Genomic DNA, 22,962 nt, shown 5'->3' with positions numbered 1-22,962 from the left:
AATCCTCTTGGCAATGGGAAAGTCACTTCCATCACCCTCTCGGACTGGAATCATGTTGCTGCCATCCTGTCACACTTTGCCTGAAGAGCTCTGCATGCCTGTCTCATGGCCAAGTGTCTGGACAATCACATAGACACTTCTCTGCTGATCTTGGGAGGTAGGCACAGCAGGGGAGTCCAGGGTCTTGCTGCCACTCTGGATTCTGCCCAGGGACTGAGGAAACAGTTTTCTGTTTCTCTTAGATCCTTAAACCTACCTGGGATCTCTTTTTCAAGGTGAGATGGGGAATGGGTCCTTTTAGGGGCTCCCTGCATGCTGTCCCACTAGTCCTCTCACTCCTCAATCCTAGGAACCCTCCTACGGCTACCAGGATGGGGGAAAATATGGTGCATCCTTCCAGATCTTTGCTATTGCAACTAGGCTTGTGAAAGGTAAATGCCAAGGTGGTTTTATTTCTTTGCTGTGTATTCCCTGGCATCCCTTCCCAAGGCAAGGAAAGCAGAATGTCTAATGCCCCCAAAAGGGAAGGGCATACATGCAACAAGAAATACCAGGAAAGGAAATCTGCGCTACTATCTCACCATTCTTCCCCTGCCACACCTTCAGAGCCTCAGCAACACCCACTCGGCAGGGGAGAGGCTGCCTTGGCTCTTCTCTGGATACCTTGATGGGAATCTGGAATTCCCCTGAAGTCATCCTGAATAAGAATTAAGTCACACATTGTTGTGTAACTCTTCCAATCCCATCTTTTGATCCTGTGTGTGCTACAGGATAAGTTGTCCCAGCCAGGGTTATTGCTCACTTCAAACCATGTGTGAAGAACCTCGGCTTCCTCCTAGCCTGAAGCCAGTGCCTTCTTACTGTCCCCAGGTCTCCTAACTGCTTCTTTTTCCACTTTCCAGGCAGGTTTTGCGGCGATAAGGTCCCGGAGCCCCTCGTCTCCACAGACAGCCGGCTCTGGGTGGAGTTTCGCAGCAGCAGCAACATCTTGGGCAAGGGTTTCTTTGCAGTGTACGAAGGTTCGTGTGTGGTGAAAGCAGCCACTCGGTGGACCCTCATAAGCTCTGTCCTTCCCAGGCAGCCCACTGTCCCTCTCCCAGCCCAGGCACTCCAAGCAGAGCCACGGGGGTGGGGGCAGCCACCGCAGGGGGCAAGCTGAGGATTCCACAGCCCCTCTGGCAACATTCTGGAAGCAGAGGCCAGCTGTGCCCACTTCAGAAGTGGTGCCATCCTCCTGATGCCATCCCGCTCAACCCTCATTCCAGGCCAGCTGAGGAATCGGCTTCCCCCATACAGGATGGTACTGGGGGATTTAGAACCCTGTGGAAATGATAGCAGCCTCTGAATTGCTGTGTGAGCCTAAGCAAAGCATCTGATCTCGCTGGGCCTCTGTTTGTTTCCTTTGTGAAAAGAAGGCTTTGGGCAACATCAAGGAATTTCCAACTGCGTTTCTTAGAAGGGCCTCTGAGGCCACCCTGGTGACTGAGTAGAGGGAATCAATAGGTCTGGGCTCTAGGCAGCTGCCACCAGGCGATGCTGCTTCTATTTCTTCTATGTCTTGAGCTTCTCTGGCTCACTCCCCACCCCACGGTACCCTCTGCCAAAAAAAAAAAAAAAAAAAAAGGGGAAACTACGAGAAAATTACCAAGAGTCCTTTGGCCTTAAATTATTGCAATTTTATAGAGGCCAAAGTTTTGTCTTTGTGAAATAAGTAATGTGCATGTATACACATGTGTGCACGTGTGTGCGCACGGGTCCCTTCCTACCAGCGATCCTGTACCCTCTACCTTGAATCACCTGGAGAACTTCGCGGCTCCTCAGGGCTCCCCCGCACCCACTGGAATCAGAACCTCTGGTGGGTGTGGCCCCAGCTTCCACAGTTTGCAAACTCCCCCAGGCGATTTTGATGCACAGCGAAGGTAGAGAACCACTGCTTTACGTGGTTTTTTCTTTATATGAAAAAAAAAATCAGAGTTAAAGACAAACGCAATCGTGCCTTTCTGGAGGCACCGTGTTTGTGGGGTGGAGATGAAAATGTTGGCGAGTGGAGCCACCTAGTGGTGGCAAGCGGCCCCCGCCACCTTCCTTCCTAATATCTGACTGACCAGGGCCCCCCATCTTCCTCTCCTGCTGTCTCTTTCTAAAGCTACCTGCGGGGGAGACATTAACAAAGATGCCGGTCAGATTCAATCTCCCAACTATCCGGATGACTACAGACCTTCCAAGGAATGTGTCTGGAGGATTACGGTTTCGGAGGGGTTCCACGTGGGACTTACCTTCCAAGCTTTTGAGGTGAGTGCTGCTCAGACCGGCTTCCCAAGGAAACGCAACTTTTGCTAGACACTCTCCACTCTGTAAAGATGGATTTTCATTTTTGGCTGAAAACAGGAACCTAAGAGGCCATTCTCAAGCCCATTGTGAATTGTGCCCGGACATCTGACATCAACATCTATGCAGGCTTTGAAATGGGGTTCGCCACCTTTCTGAGGGCCCTAAGAGAGACTGAGAATAATAATCAAAGTGAAAATTTAGGATGGGATCCAGGGAAGTTTGGTAGAATTGCTCTTCTCTGTTTATCCTCTTAGACTCTTCTCAGCTTGATTCACTCTTGACTTCTGCAAGTAAGGAGCGAACTAGGAAGCAGCATGGAGAGACCTGGGACACACTTGGGTCCTTTGGCCTCTTGGTTAGATTTTGAGAGTGATATTTGGGTTCTGTTCTTAAATCAAAAACCTTAAAGCGGAACCATCTGCCATCCACCTTGTCTCTGTTTCTTCCTTTAGATTGAAAGGCACGACAGCTGTGCATATGACTACCTGGAAATCCGGGATGGCCCCACGGAAGAGAATGCCTTGATCGGCCACTTTTGTGGCTATGAGAAGCCGGAGGATGTGAAATCGAGCTCCAACAGACTGTGGATGAAGTTTGTGTCCGATGGCTCTATCAATAAAGCGGGCTTTGCGGCCAATTTTTTCAAGGGTATGAATTAGCAGTTTGTTCCCACTTTTAGGCACAAGAAGAAATATTGCTCCCTCTGGCTTAAGACACACAAAACCATATGGAAGCTTACCACCAAACAAGGCTCCCTGCGGAGAAAAGGCAGCGACACATTTCAGAGCTGGGTGTGGGCCCCCAACAGAGTTCCCAACTGATCAGGAGCAGGCTCAACCTTGGCTTCCACACGATAGAAAGTTCTATACTTGGAAATTAGGTCTAATAAGTTTACAAGGGCAAACTACACGGTAGTGAAACTGAGTATGGAATGACAGCAAATATTTGGATAGCAGCTATCATTAATTGATCACCTATTGTGTACCAAGAACTGTGTAAGGTACTTAATTTACATAATGTCATTTAATTCCCCAAATAACCCTGTGAGTTAGGTTTGGATCAGGGCTGGGAAGGGCTTCTCAGGATCGTGCAGGTAGTCAAGTGGCAGATCAGGGATCTAATTCAGTTGGCCTAATTCCTAAGTTCAAACTCTTTCTACGACATTGCCACTATTCCTTGATGTGGGCCAGAGAGGCAACCCCGGTGTTCAGCTCCTGGAACGTCAGTGCCTCCAGACTACATGCTTACCCCCACGTGATGGGGGTCGGGAGGAGAAGGGGTGGCACTCTGGGAACAAATTTCCATGTGGCCCTGGGGACCTGCTGCTCTGTAGGGTCCTGATGGAAACAGGCCCAGAACGGCACGAGCAGACCCAGCTTTCCTGGCCCCAGAAGAGCCAGCTTCCAAGCCTCCTTTGAATGGGCAGGTCCTCATTCTCTGCCATCAGGCCCCTGAAAGCCCTGAAGACCACACCCTAAGAGGGAAGCATGGCTGCTCCCCGCTGCATTGGGCCTGGGCGCCCAGGAGCACAGCAGCGGCCCTTGAGTAGAGACATTCAGTCCTCTGCTGCTGTTGCCCCTTAAGCAGTGACCCCACTTCCCCAGCCCCCCACCACCACTTGTGCTTGCCCAGAGGCTGCTTTCTCCTCTTCCCCGCTCTCCTAGGACTCCTGGCTGAGCCAGCACAGAAATCCCAGTCCCTCCCTTGCTCCCCTTCTCCCTTTCTGCCCCATCTTAGGCCTTCTCCCAGGTTCTACATGAACAGCCTGGGTGTCAGAAGAACCCACTTCTGCAATGTCACCCAGAGCAGGCAGCCATTCGTCCTTACTGAAGCCTCAGTTTTCCTCTCTGTGAAATAGAAAGGACATCTGCCTATTGTACCTAAGCAATTATTGTGAAGCCCCAAAGAAAGGATGGCTGTGGAGGCACTTTAAAAGCTGGCAAGTGACAAACAAGGGGTGGGGCTGTTATTTTTTCCTATTTTGAAGCATCGGGGAAGAGTAAAACCCAAACAGTAGCAGAGGAAGAATCATGATGGTGCTGAAGGATTGGAGACAAAACTTGAGTTGCTTCTTTCTCAAGCCAAAACAAACCCAAAAAAAAGCCAGACCATGGCAAGTGTATTTTGAAAGCAGGTCAGCTTGTGATTGCACAGGGAAGATATGACAACCTTGACTGAGATGCCTGGAAATTCACAGCCCCCACCCCTCCCTGGCCCAGCCTGCACATGCCTGCTGTCTCCCAGCCTGGGGCAGCCTCTGTCTGACTTGGCAGCAGTGACACCGGCTGGGTGGCCTCAAGCAAGTTGCATGATTTCTCCAGCTGCATAGCTTCTGTTGCCCAAGCTCCAGTCTCTCTACCTGGAGAGACAATGCTGCCGGATGATTGCAAGGTTGTCATCAGAAGAAAGTGGAATCGTGCAAGTGAATACACCCAGTGTAATATTTAGTCCCATTAATTGTCTTTGCTAGGGAAGGAATCTTTGAGGTGGTTATTCTTTCTGAAAAAGCCGATGCGACAATTTCTTCTTGCTGTTGTGATGGACTGGTTTCCTATTCCAGCTGCAGCAATTTACCACAGGCTTGGTGGCTTAAAACAAGGCACACTTATTATGCTACAGTTGTGGAGGTCAGAAGCCTAACATGGGTCTCATTGGGATAAAATCAAGGGGATGACAGGGCTGCATTCCTTCTTGAGGCGCTAAGGGAGAATCTATTTCCTTGCCTTTTCCAGCTTCTAGGAGCTGCCTGAATTCCTTGGCTCATGGTCCTCTTCCACAGTCAAAGCCAGACAGAAATGGCCAGTGTGTCATTCTCATGCCACATTCTCTCTGCTGCATCTCAGATCTCTGCTCCTGTCCGCACATCTCCTCCTTCTGACCTTATCTTCCTTCCACCTCTTTCCCTTACACGGACCTGGTGTGGACATTGGGCCCACCCAGGTAATCCAGGAGAATCTCCTCGTCTCCAAGATCCTTCATTTAACCACACTGGCAGAGTCCTTCTTTCACCTAATTAAGATCCTTAATTTAACCACACTTGCAGAATCTTACATTAAGGTAACAGATTCACAGGTTGCAGAGGCCAAGCTGTAGACAGCTTTGGAAGGCCTTATTCTGCCTACCACATGTCATGAATGATTATGAGATTGTCATTCTAATTCTATTTATTCTAGTCCTCTTGGCCTTCTCTTCCACTGACTTCCACCCCCGGTTCTGTAAGTTGGGTGCTGGAACTCCATTCCAGGGGGATAACTGGTAACCACTGACCATCCATACCTCATTGCTGATGCTGCTGGTGGTCAGCAATGCACAGTTTTGAGAGTACCAGCTAAAGCTGGAGATTAGGCTTGTCAGGTTTAGAAAATTAAAAAAAAAAAAAAAAAAAAGCAGGATGCCCAGTTACATTTGAATTTTAGATAAAGAATGATTTTTTTTTTCAGTATATGTCCCAAAGATCACATACTGTGCTGAGAAGTGATTGATGGTTTATCTGAAAGTCAAATTTAACTGGACCTCCTGAATTTTTTATGGAAAACTTGCTGGAGATGCCAGTCAGGGCAATGGAAGGTATTTCTGTGATGCTAAACTGGTTTGTAAGAGACCGAGGAAGTGCCTGGACCTGCTCAAGTAACCATGATAGCCGGCTCCATTTGCTGGTTAGAAGATGCCACCTTCTCCCTCCTCCCCATCTAGCATGCATTCAACATTCATCAGTTAATGTGTTGGTGCTGGGACTGGAGACGCCGAGGAAAGCACATAGTGGTTGTCTTCAAGTGCTCAAAGTGGTGAAGGAGATCAGCAGCAAATGCGCGATGACATTGCCATGTGGGTGTGGACCTCGGTGGAGGCTGTGAGACTCAGTCTGCCACAGGGCCCAGGTTACTCAGTGTGCTACTTGGAGGACATTTCAATTTGCAAACATCTTTTCAGATGCCTGTCAAAGTGTGGATTGAGGCCCACCCAAAGTAACTTAGTGCACAGACTCAGCTTGACTTTTTTATGGTAAAGACAACTGCAGAGAACAACATTTACAAAAGAAGAAATATACACCATTGACCTTGACCATGAATCTTAAAGTAGGAATCAGGATTAACGGAAACCTCATCTAGACCTGTTAAATCGGGGAAAGGACATCTAGGTTATCTCACTTTTCTTCATTACAGTCCCCTGGTAGGGATTATTACTGCCCCCGTTTTCCAGTTGAGGAAGCTGAATTCCTAACATGGCTGGGCTAGAACTAGAATCTAGATCTGTAGGATTCCACAGTCCACTCGCTTTCCAATAAGGAGACCTGAAAGCCACAGGGAAGGAATGTGAAGGGGGTGGAATTTTTCCTCAGTGTTTGTGATTCGATTCTGACACTGATCACCTTTCCACCTTCCCAGTACCACAGGGGTGTAGGCAAAAGGGCTCTGGACGTGGCAAGTGGAGTTTGGAGCGCTGGTCCCTTGTTGCCTGCTCGCTATCCACTCTTTTGCAGATCAGCTTTCCTTTCTGCAACTGGCTCATACCTGCTCTGCTCCTCACTGTGGTCCCAGTGCTTGGCACACAGTAGGCTCAGTAAATACCTAGTGAGTGATGAAAGAATGGATAGATCAATAAATGAATGGGCTCTGTTGCCCTGTTGGTGGAGTGGGCATCCTGCTGCCTGCTCTGCCTCCTTTGCAAGGCTCTCCGGAAGAAGAGTGGGTGAGAGACCACAGCCTTGTGCAACACTGTCCAACAAAAATGGGATGTGAGGCATTGAATTTGCTGGCAGCTGCCTTATAAGAAAGTAGAAACCAGTGACATTAATTTCAATGATATTTTTATTTACTCTAAGGTACAAAATAATATCATTTTAATATGTAATCAATATACACAATACTAATGAGAGATCTTATGTTTTTCATACTAAGTCTTAGAAATCCAGCATGAGTTTTATGCTCATGGCACATCTCCACTTGGACCAGCTGCATTTCAGGTGCTCAGTAGCCATGTGTGGCTGGTGGCTGGCGTATCAGACAGCGAAGGTCAGGAGACTGTACCCAGCCAGCTTCCCCAGCCCAGCCTTTTCCCAGCAAGTCCATCAGTCAGATGTCCTGTGAACACAAAGTTCCTAGCACGTGTGTCAGAACTTCTCCAGTGAAAGAAGCTTGGAGAGGAGCTCAAAGGCCCAGCAGAAGAGCTGGAGCAAGCCAAAGAAGCTCTTGCCTTGGTGCCAGTTGGCAGGCGCTCTGCCCAGGGCCCAGCTGGCGCCTGACGCTGGCCAGGGTGCCAGTTGGCCTCTGCACCCCCTTCTGGTGCCAGATGGCAGCCCCTATCAGAGCCTACTGGCCGGCAGCAAGCAGAGCACCTTACAATTCTGGTTTTTTTTGGGAGAAGGCAGCAGCGCTCAAGGGATGGCAGGGCCATTTTGGTCCTATGCCCCCACATAAAGAATTAAAGGATTCCCACCTTGATCCCTCCATCCCCTATCCCAGTGCTGATAGGTTACCATGAAGGGTTTGGTAAGGGGACTGGCTTCCTTCGAGGGATTTCTTCAAAAGCCTAAGAATGTGCTCTGCCTTCCCTTTCCTTAACTTTCCTTGAAACAATTTTTGGGATCCTACCTGAGCCATCTCATCATCTAACTACTTCCTTCTTTCACTAATTCCACCTGGACCATGAGAAGACTCCAGAGCTCCTGCTATGCTAAGCTGAGCCCTGCTTCCAGTCTCTTCTACTCCCACGCTCTCCCAGATTTTTCTGGGGGGCTTGGCCTTGGCCTTCGCCTCTGCAGCCCAGAGCAAGCACGAGCCTGCGGGCTTGGAGCAGGTGTTGCTTTACCACAGTGGGAGGCCCCATGCACCTCTGTGCCATCCAGCCAGGCTGAAGCAGGGCTGCAACTGGCCAAACATCTCATGCCTCTTGCTAGAGAGAGCTCAGGTGTAAAAGCATGCCTTTCATCTACCTCCCAAGGCCAAGCACCTTACCTTTTAGTCTCTGGAGGAATTACATTTTCTTTGCTTTTGGCCCAAGTCCATCCACTGGGCTCTCTCCTTTCACCTGGCTAAGATGGCGCCAAGACACTTGCTCCTCTGTGCGCCTCTTTCTTGCCTATGTGTCCTGCCCACAACCACAACGTCTTCTGGTATCAGAGTCTCCTTCTGTCCCTAGCCTTGGTCCTTTGTCTATCTGTCTCTCCCGATGGGCTCTTTCCTCTGTTTCCTTCTGCCCCTGGCCTTGGTCCTTTGTCTATCTGTCTCTCCCAATGGGCTCTTTCCTTGGTTTCCTTCTGCCTCCTCACTAGGTCCCCCAGCCAGTGTCTTGAGTTCTGCTGTGCTGCCCTCCTGCCCATCCATCTTCCTCCACTGGCTCATCCTTGAAGCATTTTCCTTCTTTCTGTTCTTGCCTTGTCTCCCTTCCCTCCTCAGGCCAGCACTGCTCCACTCCCACCTGGTCCAGGTATGCCCAGATAACCTTATCTTTTCACTGCCCCATCACTGTGTCTCTCTACTCACTGGAAATTTGAAAGCAACCCTGCTGCTGTCTATCATGATGGCTTCTGTGTGTCGATGGTCTGTATGCTGGGTACTTCACATGCATCATTTTCAGTCGTCACAACCCTAAAAGTAAATATTATCATTCTCACTTTAAAGCAGGAGGGAGCCTCAGTGAGGCTAAATCACAAACAGTCATCCCATTTATTGGAGGAAGATCTGCTGGAGGATCCACCCCAGGTCTGACTCACTTTAAAGCCTGGACTCTTTCCGCTACTTTTTGTCAACTATTTTCTTCTTTCTATGCTTTTTCGCAAATGTCTATGAAAGCACTTCAATATGGTAAGGTGATAAAAAAAAAAAAAGTAACTGGACATTGTTACTATTTTAGCATACTTAAGACTTACATTTATTTGAGGCGATGGGCAACTTCAACTCCCTGCCTGGATTGTCTCTCTAAACCCAATCTCCCCTAATAGGCAATTAATTTATATAAGCTTTTATTGAGCCCAAGAATACATCACCATTAGAGTTACCTAAGTTCACTGTCCACTATGTGAAATGATGGGATATTTACAAACACTCCTTTACTCAGTGAAGTGCAGCCAGGTTGATGAAGACTCTATGCATCACAGACAAGGAAGATTGGAAGGAAAGGGGTATATTTGAGTTGGAAAAGGGCAGGGTAGAGGGAAGCTGGATGATTGGAGCGTTTGTGTTTTCTGAGGACCAGTGGATTGGAAGTTGTAAGGAGTGAGACTTTTAACCCCAAAAATATCTTTGAAAACTGGTGAGAGTCCTGTCTCTGGGAGTTTTCAAGCAGGGTCTGAAGAGCCATCTCTCCAGAACATTATTGAAGGGATTCCTGCCTGAGAGGGCAAGACTGGGTATCTTTCCAGGTCTTTACCAACTCACAGATGTTCTTAATTTCTTTTAGTTTATATATAATGAGTTATTTCAAGATTTAGTGAACAACTTTTTTGTTGTTGTTGAGACAGAGTCTTGTTCTGTTGCCTAGGCTGGAGCGCAATGGCACAATCTCAACTCACTGCAACTTCTGCCTCCCGGGTTCAAGCTATTCTCCTGCCTCAGCTTCCCGAGTAACTGGGATTACAGGCATGCTCCACCATGCCCGGCTAATTTTGTATTTTTAGTAGAGACAAGGTTTCACCATATTGGCCAGGCTGGTCTCAAACTTGTGACCTTGTGATCCACCCACTTCAGCCTCCCAAAGTACTGTGATTACAGGCATGAGCCACCGTATCTGGCCAACAACTTTATACTTACTGTGTTTCTACCTTCCGTGGTGCTGTGGACCAGAACTCTCCTTCCCGCTTCTCCCCACGTCCTTTCTTCTTCCTAGGTTCAACTTTTTTGAAAAAGATGTCTCAGTGTTTAGTCGTCCCTTCACTAGACTCCTCTCTAGCTCTGCTAGGCCACATCCCACATGCTGTCTTTCAGGACTAGATGTACTGTGGCTGGCAACAGATAATCATATTTTTCCTTTTATTTCTAATATTTGTTTTGGTTTTTCTTTTCTTCAGTGCACGTGGGTTAATGTGTCTGGGGAGCGTCTCTAATGACTTCCAGGTTCTCCCTTGAACAGCAACGATGGCATGCTATGGGCTGTTACTTAGTCGCCCCAAACGCATCACTAGGCACTTGGTGCCAAATCCCATCCAAAACACCTGCTAACTCAGCCTCATTATGGCCTCTTCCTGCAGGTTTTCCTGGCAGCATTGGCTAACCTAAGAGCCCGTGTTTTCTGTAACCTTGAATATCTCCCTGTGCATACCTCTCTTAAGAGTATTTCTAAAACTGCTAAATAACACATTCTGTCTCTAATGTCTAAAGAATACTGACACATCTTCATCTAGCAACGTGTTCTTTGTCTTCACCCTTTATTTAATGTCTCTGAGAAGTTGCATATTTATGGGGGTAGGGAAAGTCCTCAATTCCATGGCTTTAAAATGGATGAAGTCTTTGGTATGGAACATTGTGAGATTTTTTGAAGTCTCAAATGACCAATGACTGAACACCTCAAAGAATTCACTTCTCCAGGCCTGACCTCCTCTTGGCAGAGCCCACCCCGGCTAACAAGGTTCCTGCTTGTGTTGTCAGTGTCCTGCCTTCACTGTCCCTGGTGCCTGGTTTTTAGAGGTGGACATAGCACTCTTTGGGAGGTGGTCACCAGGAGTGGCTCCTGTTTCTTAGAGGACACTTGCTGGTGAAACTGGGATGCAGAAGGGTTGGGAACAGCCAGGAGGCTTCATGACGATGTAACCGGGGTCACCTTCCTTCCCACCAGAGGTGGATGAGTGTTCCTGGCCAGATCACGGAGGGTGCGAGCATCGCTGCGTGAACACACTGGGCAGCTACAAGTGTGCCTGTGACCCTGGCTACGAGCTGGCTGCTGATAAGAAGATGTGTGAAGGTTGGTGTGGGACCTGCCAAGCTGGAATGAGAGGGGATATGGGACAAGTCTTTCGGGAACGGGGGCAGAGATGGGGCAACCGGCTGGCTGTGTAGGAACAATGGACAATGGGCAGACATGGTGGAAGGACCCACCTACCTCCCAGAAGGAGAAACGGCCTGACAGCTGTCACAAATGTCAAAAAACTGCCCAAATTACATATACCCTGCCCTAAAGACTGAAATCGAGGCCATGCTTTATTTTCTTCTATGATTGTGTGAAATTGACATGATTATTAAAGTAGGAAACAAAAGCAAAGAAAAACCGTGAGCACCCCAGTGACTCAACCAATAGCACTTTTCATCCATCCTATTTCTACCTGGCTTGTGTTTCGTCTTCCTTGTCCACGTGCATGAATCTGCTTGTTCATGCAAGCTTGGTATGGTGAGTAGCTTGCTGCAAACATTTCTAATTCTCCTTTGGCCCAAGCCATAGGGAGCCCCCAGCTCTGTCACTGGGTGAAAGGAAAGCACAAATGCATTCATTGTTTTTAAAAGCAGTAAAGATTTATCCCCAATTTTTTTCTTTCAAATATTCAGTTGAAACCATAGTTTTGAACAAAGGACGCTGAATTAATCAGTTCAAATTGTCTAACATTTAAAAATTATTATTACAGAACAGCAGGGCTCTATTGCTCCTGGTGGGAAATCACAGTCACTTGGAGCCAAAGCTAAATGAAATCCTGTTTCTGTTTCCCCCGTGCAGTGGCCTGTGGCGGTTTCATTACCAAGCTGAATGGAACCATCACCAGCCCTGGGTGGCCGAAGGAGTATCCCACAAACAAAAACTGTGTCTGGCAGGTGGTGGCCCCCGCTCAGTACCGGATCTCCCTTCAGTTTGAAGTGTTTGAACTGGAAGGCAATGACGTATGTCTCTGTGCTCTAATTGATTGGGGAGTGTATTGAGGGGTGACTTGGAGCTGGAAACCAGTGAGGGGCTGGGAGGGCAGGGAGATGACTCGTGTGGGAACTGGAGCTTTGGACAGTCATAGGGCCTGCACTAGCAGAATCTGGGGGAAGGTTTTCTCCAGCAGTTTCAGCCACATGCCCTCTGCAGATAGAGCACCTGCGGCCCTCTTGTCGCTGATACATCCAAGGAGAATCAGGACAAGAGTGGAGGAGGCAGGTATTGGGGTGGGAGGTGTCAGGACTGGGCTGTGAATCTGGGGAGCTGGTGTGCAGCTGAGGTGAATAAAGGGGGTGAGGATCAGCTAGGGACAAGGACGCTACAGACAGCCTGTTTCCTCTTTCGGGCAATGATCATGGATGATCAAGTCAGTTGAGGTCCAGGCAGTGCCCTACAGCTGGAGTGCTAGTCACGCATGCTTACATCTGCACTTTAGGCTGGAGGGACACCCTGGGGCACACAAGCCATTCCTCAGACCCCCCTCCCCACCCCAGCTGAGCTGGGGGTCTCACCTCGAGAATAGTACTGGTGTAGCTCTCACCTGAGAGTCAGGCCTTTGGGGTACTGGAAGGAGACCTCAATGCTGATGACCCCAATGCATGGAGGCCATGGTGCCCATGAGGGTGTCACCCCAAAGTGAATATTGTGCAGAAAAAAATAATCCTTGAAAGCAATTGATAAGACCCCTTAGCAGTGAAGTTCTTTTTGAGAAAAATCATTGCTATAGCAGGGAACATGAATTCTAGTCCTAGCTCCACCACTGCTGAGCTGTGTGACTTCAGACAAATGTCTTTCCCCCTCTGAGCTTGTTTCCCTGCCTGAAAAGGGAGTCAGATTCTGTCGGTGGTTTGCAGCTTTTTCCTCCTCCTCTTCCTCTTGCTTCTCCCTAGCTCTTCTTCTTTTTCTTCTCCTTCTAGCAGTGGGACCCTTTCTTCAAGTAAAATTTCGTGTGGAAGCCTAATGTATACAATAAATTAAAGCAAGGCTACAGTTATGGGGATGCAGGTTTGGGAGCCCTGTGCTCTCGTGCCAGGCGGTGGCACCCCCACAGAGCCTCAGTGGGAAAGCCAGGGGTCCCCCTGTGCCCTCGGGAGCTCATTCAAATAACCAGCATAGCAAGAGTCAAGGGGCCCCCCACATGACAGGGTGAGGTGCTCAGGAAGCAGGTGCAGCAGTGTGCTGGGGGTCTGGGGGGCGGGACAGGGACTCTGGGCAGCTCCCCATCATGCTCCCTTGCAGGTCTGTAAGTACGACTTTGTGGAGGTGCGCAGCGGCCTGTCCCCTGACGCCAAGCTGCACGGCAAGTTCTGTGGCTCTGAGACACCCGAGGTCATCACCTCGCAGAGCAACAACATGCGTGTGGAGTTCAAGTCCGACAACACTGTCTCCAAGCGCGGCTTCAGGGCCCACTTCTTCTCAGGTACGTGGGTTCGGAGGTCAGGCTGATGCAATGCAGGTGAGGCGGCTTTGCAGACTCCAGGCTCTGGGGTCCCTGGCTCCCTCCTCTCTCTCTCTGCCTGCTCCTGTAGCCCTCCAGGTATGGCTGCCTTGGAGGGGGCGTGCCTGGATCCAGGGCTTTTAAAATATATCTGTTGGTGGCTGTGTTAGTTTCTTAGGGCTGCCATAACAAATTACCACAAACTGGTTGGCTTAACACAACAGAATCTTATTCTTGCAGTTCTGGGGGCCAGAATTCCAAAATCTAGGTGTTCGCAGGGCCATGCTGCCTCGGAAGATTCTAGGGCAGAATTCCTCCCTGCCTCTTCCTAGTCTGTGGTGGCTCCCAGCAGTCCTCGGCGTTCCTTGCCTTGTAGCTGCATCATCCTGATCTCTGTCTCCATCTTCACATGCCCTTCCTTCTTCTCTGGGTCTCTGTGTCCCCTCCTTTTCCTAGAAGGATTCCAGTCATTGGATTTAGGGTTGATCCTAAATCCAAGATGATTTCATCTCAAGATTCTTAACTAATACTTCTGCAGAAACCCTATTTCCAAGTAAGATCACATTCTAAGGTTCCACATCGTATTAGTCTGTTTTCACAACATACCTGAGACTGGGTAATTGACAAAGAAAAAGAGGTTTAGGCTGGGCGTGGTGGCTCACGCCTGTAATCCGAACACTTTGGGAGGCCTGGGCAGGTAGATCATGATGTCAGGAGTTCTAGACCAGCCTGGCCAACATGGTGAAACCCCGTCTCTACTAAAAATACAAAAAAAAAAAAAAAAAAAAAAAAAAAAAAAAAAAATTAGCCGGGGGTGGTGGTGTGTGCATGTAATCCCAGCTACTTGGGAGGCTGAGGCAGGAGAATCGCTTGAACCCAGGAGGCAGAGGTTGCAGTGAGCCGTGATCGCACCACGGCACTCCAGCCTGGGCTACAGAACAAGACTCCATCTTGGAGCAAAAAAAAAAAAAGAAAAAGAGGTTTAATGGACTCATAGTTCCACATGGCTGGGGAGGCCTCACAATCATGGTGGAAGGCAAAGGTATGTCTTACATAGCTGCAGACAATAGAGAATGAGAGCCAAGTGAAAGGGGAAACCCCTTAAAAAATCATCAGATCTTGTGAGACTTATTCACTACCACAAGAACAGTATGGGGGAAACCGCCTCCATGATTCAATTCTCTTCCACCGGGTTCCTCCCACAACACGTGGGAGGTATGGGAGCTACAATTCAAGATGAGATTTGGGTGGGGACACAGCAAAACCATATTGCACATGAACAGAAATTTTGGGAAGACAGTACTAAACCCACTACAGCAGCACATTGGACCCTACTTCTCAAACTGAAGGCCATGAACCCTCAGGGCCAGTACAGCAGCTGTAGAAAAAGCCCATTCTCCTTAGTGCAGCATCTGATGCTGGACACTGCCTTGGCCCACCTGTCCTACCAGCTACCTTCCCTCTGTAGGTGCCCTGTGCTGTGATCACGAATAAACCCCCCACTGTTCCCCCATGCCATCACCCTCTACTCCTAAACCCCCATCCCATTCTCTCTTCATACCTCCTGCCTGTGGCCTTCCCTCTCTCTGGAATATCCTTCTTCCTTCCCTACTTAGGAAACTCCTACTTCAACCTGAAGACCCACAATGCCACTTTCTGTAACATTCTCTGGCTTCATCTTATTCCTCTATCTTAGTCCATTTTGTGCTGCTATCACAGAATACCACAAACTGGGTAATTTATAGTGAACAGAAATGTATTTTGTTCATGAGTCTGGAGGCCGGGAAGTCCAAAATCAAGGGGGAACATCTGTCTGACAAATGCCTTCTTGCTGTGTCATAACAGGGTGAAAGGCACCACATGGGTGAGAAAGAGCAGCAAGGGGGTCAAACTCATCCTCTATCAGGACCCCACTGCTGCAATAATGAGCTCTCATGACCTAATCACATGTAAGGGCCTCATCTCTCAACACTGTTGCATTGGGGATTAAGTTTACAACACATGAACTTTGGGGGACCCACTCAAGCCGTAGCACCCTCTTAGCATATTGATTGTTCGTTTACCAGTGTTCCCACAGCACTCTCTCCTTCCCTTCCATTAGGGCTCTTGTCACCAGGGCCAGCTCCATGGGCCTGTGGCCTGTGCAATAGCACAGAGCCTGTTCTCAGAAGGGCCCACACTGGTTTAAGGTTCTGTTGTCATCATCTTGAAACTCATGGCCAGGAGCGGTGGCTCACTCCTGTAATTCCAGCACTTTGGGAGGCCGAGGCGGGTGGATCACGAGGTCAAGAGATCGAGACCATCCTGCCCAACATGGTGAAACCCTGTCTCTACTAAAAATAAAAAAAATTAGCTGGGCGTTGTGGTGGGCGCCTGTAGTCCCAGCTACTCAGGGGGCTGAGGCAGGAGAATCGCTTGAACCAGGGAGGCAGAGGTTGCAATGAGCCGAGATTGTGCCACTGCACTCCAGCCTGGGCAACAGAGCAAGACTCCATCTCAAAAAAAAGAAATTCATAATAGTGTTTAAACAAAGTTCAAATCTTGTGCTGAGGCTTGTAAATTGTATAGCAGGTCCTGCATGTCACGTCATATTAGAGTGTGAACTGTTTACAAGCAGGAACTGTATTTTGGTTATCTTTATAGTCTTAATGCTTGGCATAGAAACGACCAAATTATTTGTTGATTTTATAGATACCCAGAGTTCCGTCTCCATGGGTGTTTTTGGCAGCCTCTCATTGAGCAAGTCACGTTTTTTGTTTTGAGTGTCTGCTCTGGGCACAGTACACTACTAGGCTCAGAGCTGTTTCCAGGGAAGTGCCCCCAACCCTGGACAAGCTTACATGCCAGCTAGGGAGGCCAGGGATACACACCCTGCTGAGTCCCAGCCTGGAGCACTGTGGGGTGGGCCGGTGCAACAAGGGCTAATGTTTGAAGAAGAGAAGCCCATGGCTGCCTGGAGCAGTGGGTGAAGCCTTTTTGCAGGATTTGGGGTGGTCTAAGCCAAGTTTTAAGGGATGGAAGACATGGAGGTGGAGATAGGATGATTAGAGAGAAAGTACAGGGTCCCCAGTAGGGGAAGCAGTGTGAGCACAGGTTAAGGTCTCAACAGAGCACAGAGACAGAGATGAGATGGGCCTGCATAGAGCCCTGACCCATGCTGGGAAGCCAAGGGCATGAGATGGGCCAAGTTGGGGAAGGCCAGGTAATGAAGGACCCTAAACGCTGGGCTAAAGAGTAGGGACCTGATGAAACAGGAAGGGGACTGTTTGCAGGTTCCTGAGCAGGGGAAGCCTAAACTTGTCATCTGACCAAGCCATGCCAGGCAGTGTGGAGCTGGGAGGGCCAGGCGGCTGGAGGACCAGGGCAGCAGGGCGGGCAGGAGCCACCTCAGCGGAGGATGTAGCAGAGCATCACAGGCAGGGCAGCTCCATGTTTGCAATAGGACACCAGAGCACAGGGGAGAGGGTCAGAGCAGGAGTGAGGACCTGTGAGTCATCTGCAGAAGGACTCAGAAGAAGGAAGGGAGAGAGGTGGGTCAGTGCTGGGTGTTCGGCAACTTCATCTCTTCTGCATTCTTTTTTTTTTTTTTAGACAGAGTGTTGCTCTTGTTGCCCAGGCTGGAGTGCAATGGCGCGATCTCAGCTCACTGCAACCTCCGCCTCCTGGCTTCAAGCGATTCTCCTGCCTCAGCCTCCTGAGTAGCTGGGATTACAGGAATGTGCCACCACGCCCAGCTAATTTTCTATTTTTAGTAGAGACGGGGTTTCTCCACGGTCAGGCTGGTCTTGAACTCTGGACCTCAGGTGATCTGTCCGCCTCGGCCTCCCAAAGTGCTGGGATTATAGGCGTGAGCCACGGCACCGGACCTCTCTTCTACATTCTTAAAGGGTCTTACAAGGGCTCTTACTTGTCCTGATGACATAAGCAGGTGAAATACAGTGTTCACGGAGACATTAACCATGGTGAACAAGAGGGTGTAGAGAGTGGAGGAAGACAGGGCTGACCCCTAAAGTCATTCCGGTGATGGCAAGGAAACAGGGGAGGGAGGCTGATCTTCGGTAAATGTAGGAACAAGCTGGGTTAGGATAGGGCTGCATACAAGGACCACAAGTTTAACAAGGGCCAGCACTTGAGTTCTCACATAATAATTACGCAGCTAACACTGTGGGCCGAGTGCTGCTCTAATTAATTCACCCCTCCCAACAACCTGTGAAGTGAGGATACCATTACTGTCTCCATTTTACAGGCGAGGCAACTGAGGCACAGAGGGCAGGAACTGCCTGTGGCCACCAGAGCTGGAAGTGGTGGGGTAGGGCTGGCCCTCTGCCATGTGTCCCCAACACTCAGCTCCTCCATGTGCAGAGGGCGGTGTGGAGTCACGGCACTTGAGCCCAGGCCTCGGGGTCAGCCACAGAGGATGCTTGCTCACTGAGTGACCTTGGTCACATTAGCCATTCTCAGAGTCAGTTTCCTTACTTGTTTTTGTTTTGTTTTGTTTTGTTTTTGAGATGGAGTTTTGCTCTTGTTGCCCAGGCTGGAGTGCACTGGCGCGATCTCGGCTCACTGCACCCTCCAGCTCCCAGGGTCAAGCAATTTTCCTACTTCAGCCTCCCAAGTAGCTGGGATTACAGGCATGCGCCACCACGCCCGGCTAATTTTGTATTTTAGTAGAGACAGGGTTTCTCCATGTTGGCCAGGCTGGTCTTGAACTCCCGACTTCAGGTGATCTACCCACCTCGGCCTCCCAAAGTGCTGGGATTACAGGCGTGAGCCACCATGCCCGGCCAGTTTCCTTACTTGTAAAGACTGGTGGATAGAGAGCTCCCTCCTAAGGTTGGATGAGAATTAACTTAGATAATGCATAGAGTGCTTGGGGCTGTGCCTGTTCCATAGTAAACATTCAGTAAGTAGGAATTACTGTCATTATTGTTACTACTGTGATTAATACTAGCCTGTCCTTCAGGGAGCTCCTTTTTTGAGCAGGGAGCAGGGCCAGAGAAGATAGAAAAAGTACTTGGAGAATCCAACACATACCAGGGCCAAGTGCTTGGAAAATGAAACAAGTAGATATGCAAGAAATCTGAGGTGAAGATGTTCCCGCGTCACTCCCCCAGTGAGGGGACAGTCAGAGGGGAAGGGAGCAATCAGAGAAGCTTCTTGGAGGAGGCTGTTTTTAAGTGGGATTCTGAGCCCTGAGGGACGTTCACAAGTTGGTGTTTCCTCTTAGAAGAGTTCATTGATCTCCCCAGACAAGGACGAGTGTGCCAAAGACAATGGCGGGTGTCAGCACGAGTGCGTCAACACCTTCGGGAGCTACCTGTGCAGGTGCAGAAACGGCTACCGGCTCCACGAGAATGGGCATGACTGCAAAGAGGGTGAGGCTGGACCTCCGGTTGTTGGGGGGTGGGCTGACCTTCGCCACACCCCAAACCCCTGTGAGCATGTGCATGAATGAGGGGCTGGGGTGAGGAGCTCTTCCACTTTCGGAGCTGAGGCCCAGCCACTGCTGTCCTTGTGGGAGAGAAGTTTTCCCCAGGGCATCTCACTCCTTCAGGGGGCACCTGGGGGCCTCAGGTGCTGTAGGCTGAGTTATTTTTACAAATGATTAAGCCTGCATGCTCTGGAATCTGAATACCTAGGTCTAAATCCTGGCTCTGCCGTTCCCTAGCTGTGTGACCTTGGGCAAGCTATTTAATCTATCTGAGCCTCAGTTTTTTCTTTGGTTAAAAGGGTCTAAACATAACCTCCTTCTTAAAGTTTTTGTGAGGATTAAAACAAAGTATTTCAGACTCTCTGACACATATTATGCCCTCAAACATCAATAAAGATAAGCCATTTATGTCTTTGTCATATATTAATTACCATATGCAGGTCCCATAGGAAAATAGGATTTGAAAAGCTTTGCTCCGTTCTCCATTCACTGTAGGAAATTCTTCAAGACCAGGTGGCTTTTACTGTCCAGTCATTCTGGAAAAAGCCTTCCTTCTGTTCTTACCCTGCCCAGTGAAGGGAGTTTGAACATTTATGACAAACACACAGGCTTCCAGGCCTTGGCCCCAGCCATGAAGCCCTGCAAAGGAAGTCAAGGGTGGAGGAAGATGTGGAAGACACACAGCCCGATCTCTGGAATAAACAGTCTGGAGTTAGGAGATTTGGCTGGGTGCCGCAGAGTCTGGTCAGGATCTGCCTAGAATGTTACAGGAGGCGCTGACATGTCTTCAGGAGGAGGCGGCCACCCTCCAAGCCCAGCCCTAGGGCATGGTCACAGGTGGTGGAGGGGCTGGGTGGGAGGCTGGTGAAAGAACCGAACAGGGAAGGAACAGTCAAGCCCCTGTGAGGCGGGCCCGGGCTAGGGCCAGGCTTGCCTCCTGCAGTGTGGGAGAGGACAGGAGGGAGGTCAACTCTCCCAAGTTCCCACCCCTGAATAGTGGGTGCGTTTGTGTGGGTTGACCCCAAGGGCAGAGGGTGTCAGAACAAATATCCCAGGAGCTGAGCACATGTCTCAGGAGCCGAGCCACTCTCCCTTTGGGCGCCTGTTCTCTGTGTGGCTGCAGAGCAGATGTAGCACTGAGCAGAGACAAATCTCTTTGGACCGTCTTCAAAGCTGCCTCCTCCCCTTCCTCCCCACCGGCCCTCCTCACCTGCCTGTCCAGCTTCTTCAGCGTGGAGCCTCTGTGTTTGTGATACAGTCCGCCGTGCTTTCTAAGCAGTGGTAGCACTGGCCTTAAAGCCAGCCAGGCCCAATTTGAGTCCCAGCTCCGCCCCCTATCAGCAAAGCACTGTCCCTCTCCAAACCTATTTTCTTATTTGGGAGGTGAGAAGGACTCAAGGAGATGATGCATGGAAAATGCTGTCCACAGTGCCCAACACAGAAGAAGAGAAATGCCATTTATTGGCCAAGATGCCAGGCATCGAATGAGTTGTGGGATCACTCTTGGCAAATAGCACTGTAACCAGGACACACTTGGTAGACTCCAAATAAAACCACTTAGAAAAACTAAAAGAAGCTTATGGATGGATGGTGCAATGATGAAGCAGACCTCTGTTAGCCAAGATGCACTGAGCACGCCCTAAGCCTTTCCCATGCATTATCTCATTTGATCACGTATCACCCCGACTAGGGTGGCACCCTTTTACAAATAAGGACACCGAAGCTTACATAAGAGCCCCAAGTCCCACAGATGGCGGAACCAAGATGGGTCAAGGTCCACCCGACCCCACTGCCAGTGCTTTTAACATATTTGCAGGGATAACTGCAATGTGGATAGGAATAGAAAGATAGCCTGGCCCCCGAGCCACAGCCAGGAAGGCAGAAAAGCCAGTGCAAGTAAACCAACACATCCCTGAGCCAGGATACACCTGATTCAGGACACCCCACCCCCACATTTGATAAAGACCTTGAGACAATTAGGAGAGAGGGGAGGAGAACCCCCTAGAATCCTTCTCGTGCTGCCCACAGTGAATGACTTCTCTCTCTGTATGTGTCCCCCCGCCACCCCCAGCTGGCTGTGCACACAAGATCAGCAGTGCAGAGGGGACCCTGGCGAGCCCCAACTGGCCTGACAAATACCCCAGCCGGAGGGAGTGTACCTGGAACATCTCTTCGACTGCAGGCCACAGGGTGAAACTCGTGAGTCATTTTTGTAGTTTATTGAGAACATGGACTTGGGTATCAGGCAGATGTGTGGTTTGAATCTCTGCTCTGCCACTTCCTAGCTCTGTAACTGGGGGGAGGTTACTCAACATTTCCAGGTCTCAGTTTCATTATCTGCAAAACATGGATACTAATGAAGCTTACTTCATCGGGCTGTTGTGCAGATTAAAAGAAACAACACACAAAAGCTCTATAGATCACTCCTGGGCACAGTGGGACCAGCAGGAGGCGGCATCCACCACCCACATCTGCAGTGCTGTTTGAGATTCACTTGTTTCCAGTTTTAATTATTTTACAAGACAATATAGTCTCACGATTAAAAACAAGATAAATCAGTACAGGAGGTTGGAAATAGAAATCAAAAGACCCCAGAGCCCCCATTTCCACTCTAGAAATGACCACTCTGAACACATTCTTATGGATCCTTCCAGAAATTTTCTGTGGACAATCATGACTGTCAGTGCACAGGGAAATATATATGTTTTTGTTACTCAAATTCCTCTAATAAAATCCTATTCGTATTTTTCTACAACTTAATTTTTTTTCCATTAGTAATAGGAGACTAAGTTCTTTATGCAAATTCCCTCTTGAATTAAAATTTTTTCCCCAGGCCTTTATTTAAAGTCTTTTTCATATATATGATGTGTGGTTTGCACAGTTATTTCAAAGGGGAGTTGAATCTCCTAGGAGTCGCATTTCTCAACCCCCAGGGACTCCCGCATTTTGGAGAATAAAGAAACCCTTTGCCAGCTGGAGAATGTATTGTACTTCAGGCAGATGGACATTTTTAAAATGGGTTTTTCTGACTGTAGAGGTAAGTAGGATTGACCCTATGAACTGTGGACGAATAACTCAGGGAGAATGGAGGAGAACAGAGAGGGAGAAGTCCATGATCAATGGACTATGGCACAGGGACTTGCAGGATGTTTATTGGTGAGAGCCATGAGTGAGGAGCAGAAGAGGCGAATGGGCCCCCAGGGCGTCAAGGGCTGAAGACAGGGCCTCTGACCACAGGGTGCTCCCAGCGGACAGCTCACATGCTGGGCCGCCCGTGGGGAAACTGCTGCTCTGCTAAGAGTGGCTGTCACGGGTCAGCCTTGAATCTGGGTGAGGATCAACTGGAGAGCGCCTTAGGGAAAGGCACTGCTTCTCCAAGACCGCCATCTGCTGGGAAATGTTCGCAATGGCAACATAGAGCCCCGAGGACCGCGGGGGAGGCGCTCTCTGGCGTTGGGAGCGCGCAAACGCACAACGGGAAGCGTTTGCCCGAGGCTCATACACACACTTGGTAGTTTCCAAAAGGCATTTCCTCGGGAAACGGATGGTGGATATATTGACTGAGCTCTTTTCGCTACTGTAGAATGTGAGTTGAATACTTCTCAAGGAAGCTGGTGGTGTTCGCTGCATGGGGATGGCGACAGGGCGCCCCATGGACCTCCTGGGAGCTCCCTGCCTGCTGAGCTTAAGGCTCCCTTCCACTGCATGGCCGTCCTGGTGCCACTGCTCCCCTGTCCAGTGTCTACCCACCACCTTTGCCCCAGCGCCCCCTATCTCACAGGCGGGAGAGCTTTGCCCACGTGCGTTAGTGTGTGGGAGTCATTCTTCTGAAAGCCTGCATTGCAGTGCTGGTCCTGTTTCCCCCTCCCAATCTCCATCTCTGTGCTGCCAGGCCAGAGATGAATTGAGCACCGCCCCCCCT

General features: G+C 49.5%; 1 protein-coding gene across 1 annotated transcript in view; it reads left to right on the top strand.

Annotated features, from left to right (window-relative positions):
• Window positions 1-22,962, top strand: part of TLL2 (tolloid like 2) — a 154,186-nt gene that overhangs the window by 120,848 nt on the left and 10,376 nt on the right. Inside the window, exons 11-18 of the mRNA XM_017879970.1 lie at window positions 903-1,019; window positions 2,147-2,292; window positions 2,784-2,979; window positions 11,101-11,226; window positions 11,971-12,131; window positions 13,411-13,591; window positions 18,859-18,984; window positions 21,112-21,239. Of these exons, the coding sequence (XP_017735459.1) occupies window positions 903-1,019; window positions 2,147-2,292; window positions 2,784-2,979; window positions 11,101-11,226; window positions 11,971-12,131; window positions 13,411-13,591; window positions 18,859-18,984; window positions 21,112-21,239 (1,181 nt within the window). The remainder of the gene's footprint in view (window positions 1-902; window positions 1,020-2,146; window positions 2,293-2,783; window positions 2,980-11,100; window positions 11,227-11,970; window positions 12,132-13,410; window positions 13,592-18,858; window positions 18,985-21,111; window positions 21,240-22,962) is intronic.

Source organism: Rhinopithecus bieti, unplaced genomic scaffold (assembly GCF_001698545.2).
Source record: "Rhinopithecus bieti isolate Rb0 unplaced genomic scaffold, ASM169854v2 scaffold_425, whole genome shotgun sequence".
Classification (NCBI taxonomy): domain Eukaryota; kingdom Metazoa; phylum Chordata; class Mammalia; order Primates; family Cercopithecidae; genus Rhinopithecus; species Rhinopithecus bieti.
Note: the sequence above shows the minus strand (reverse complement) of the source record. Positions and strands in the feature narration are given on the sequence as shown.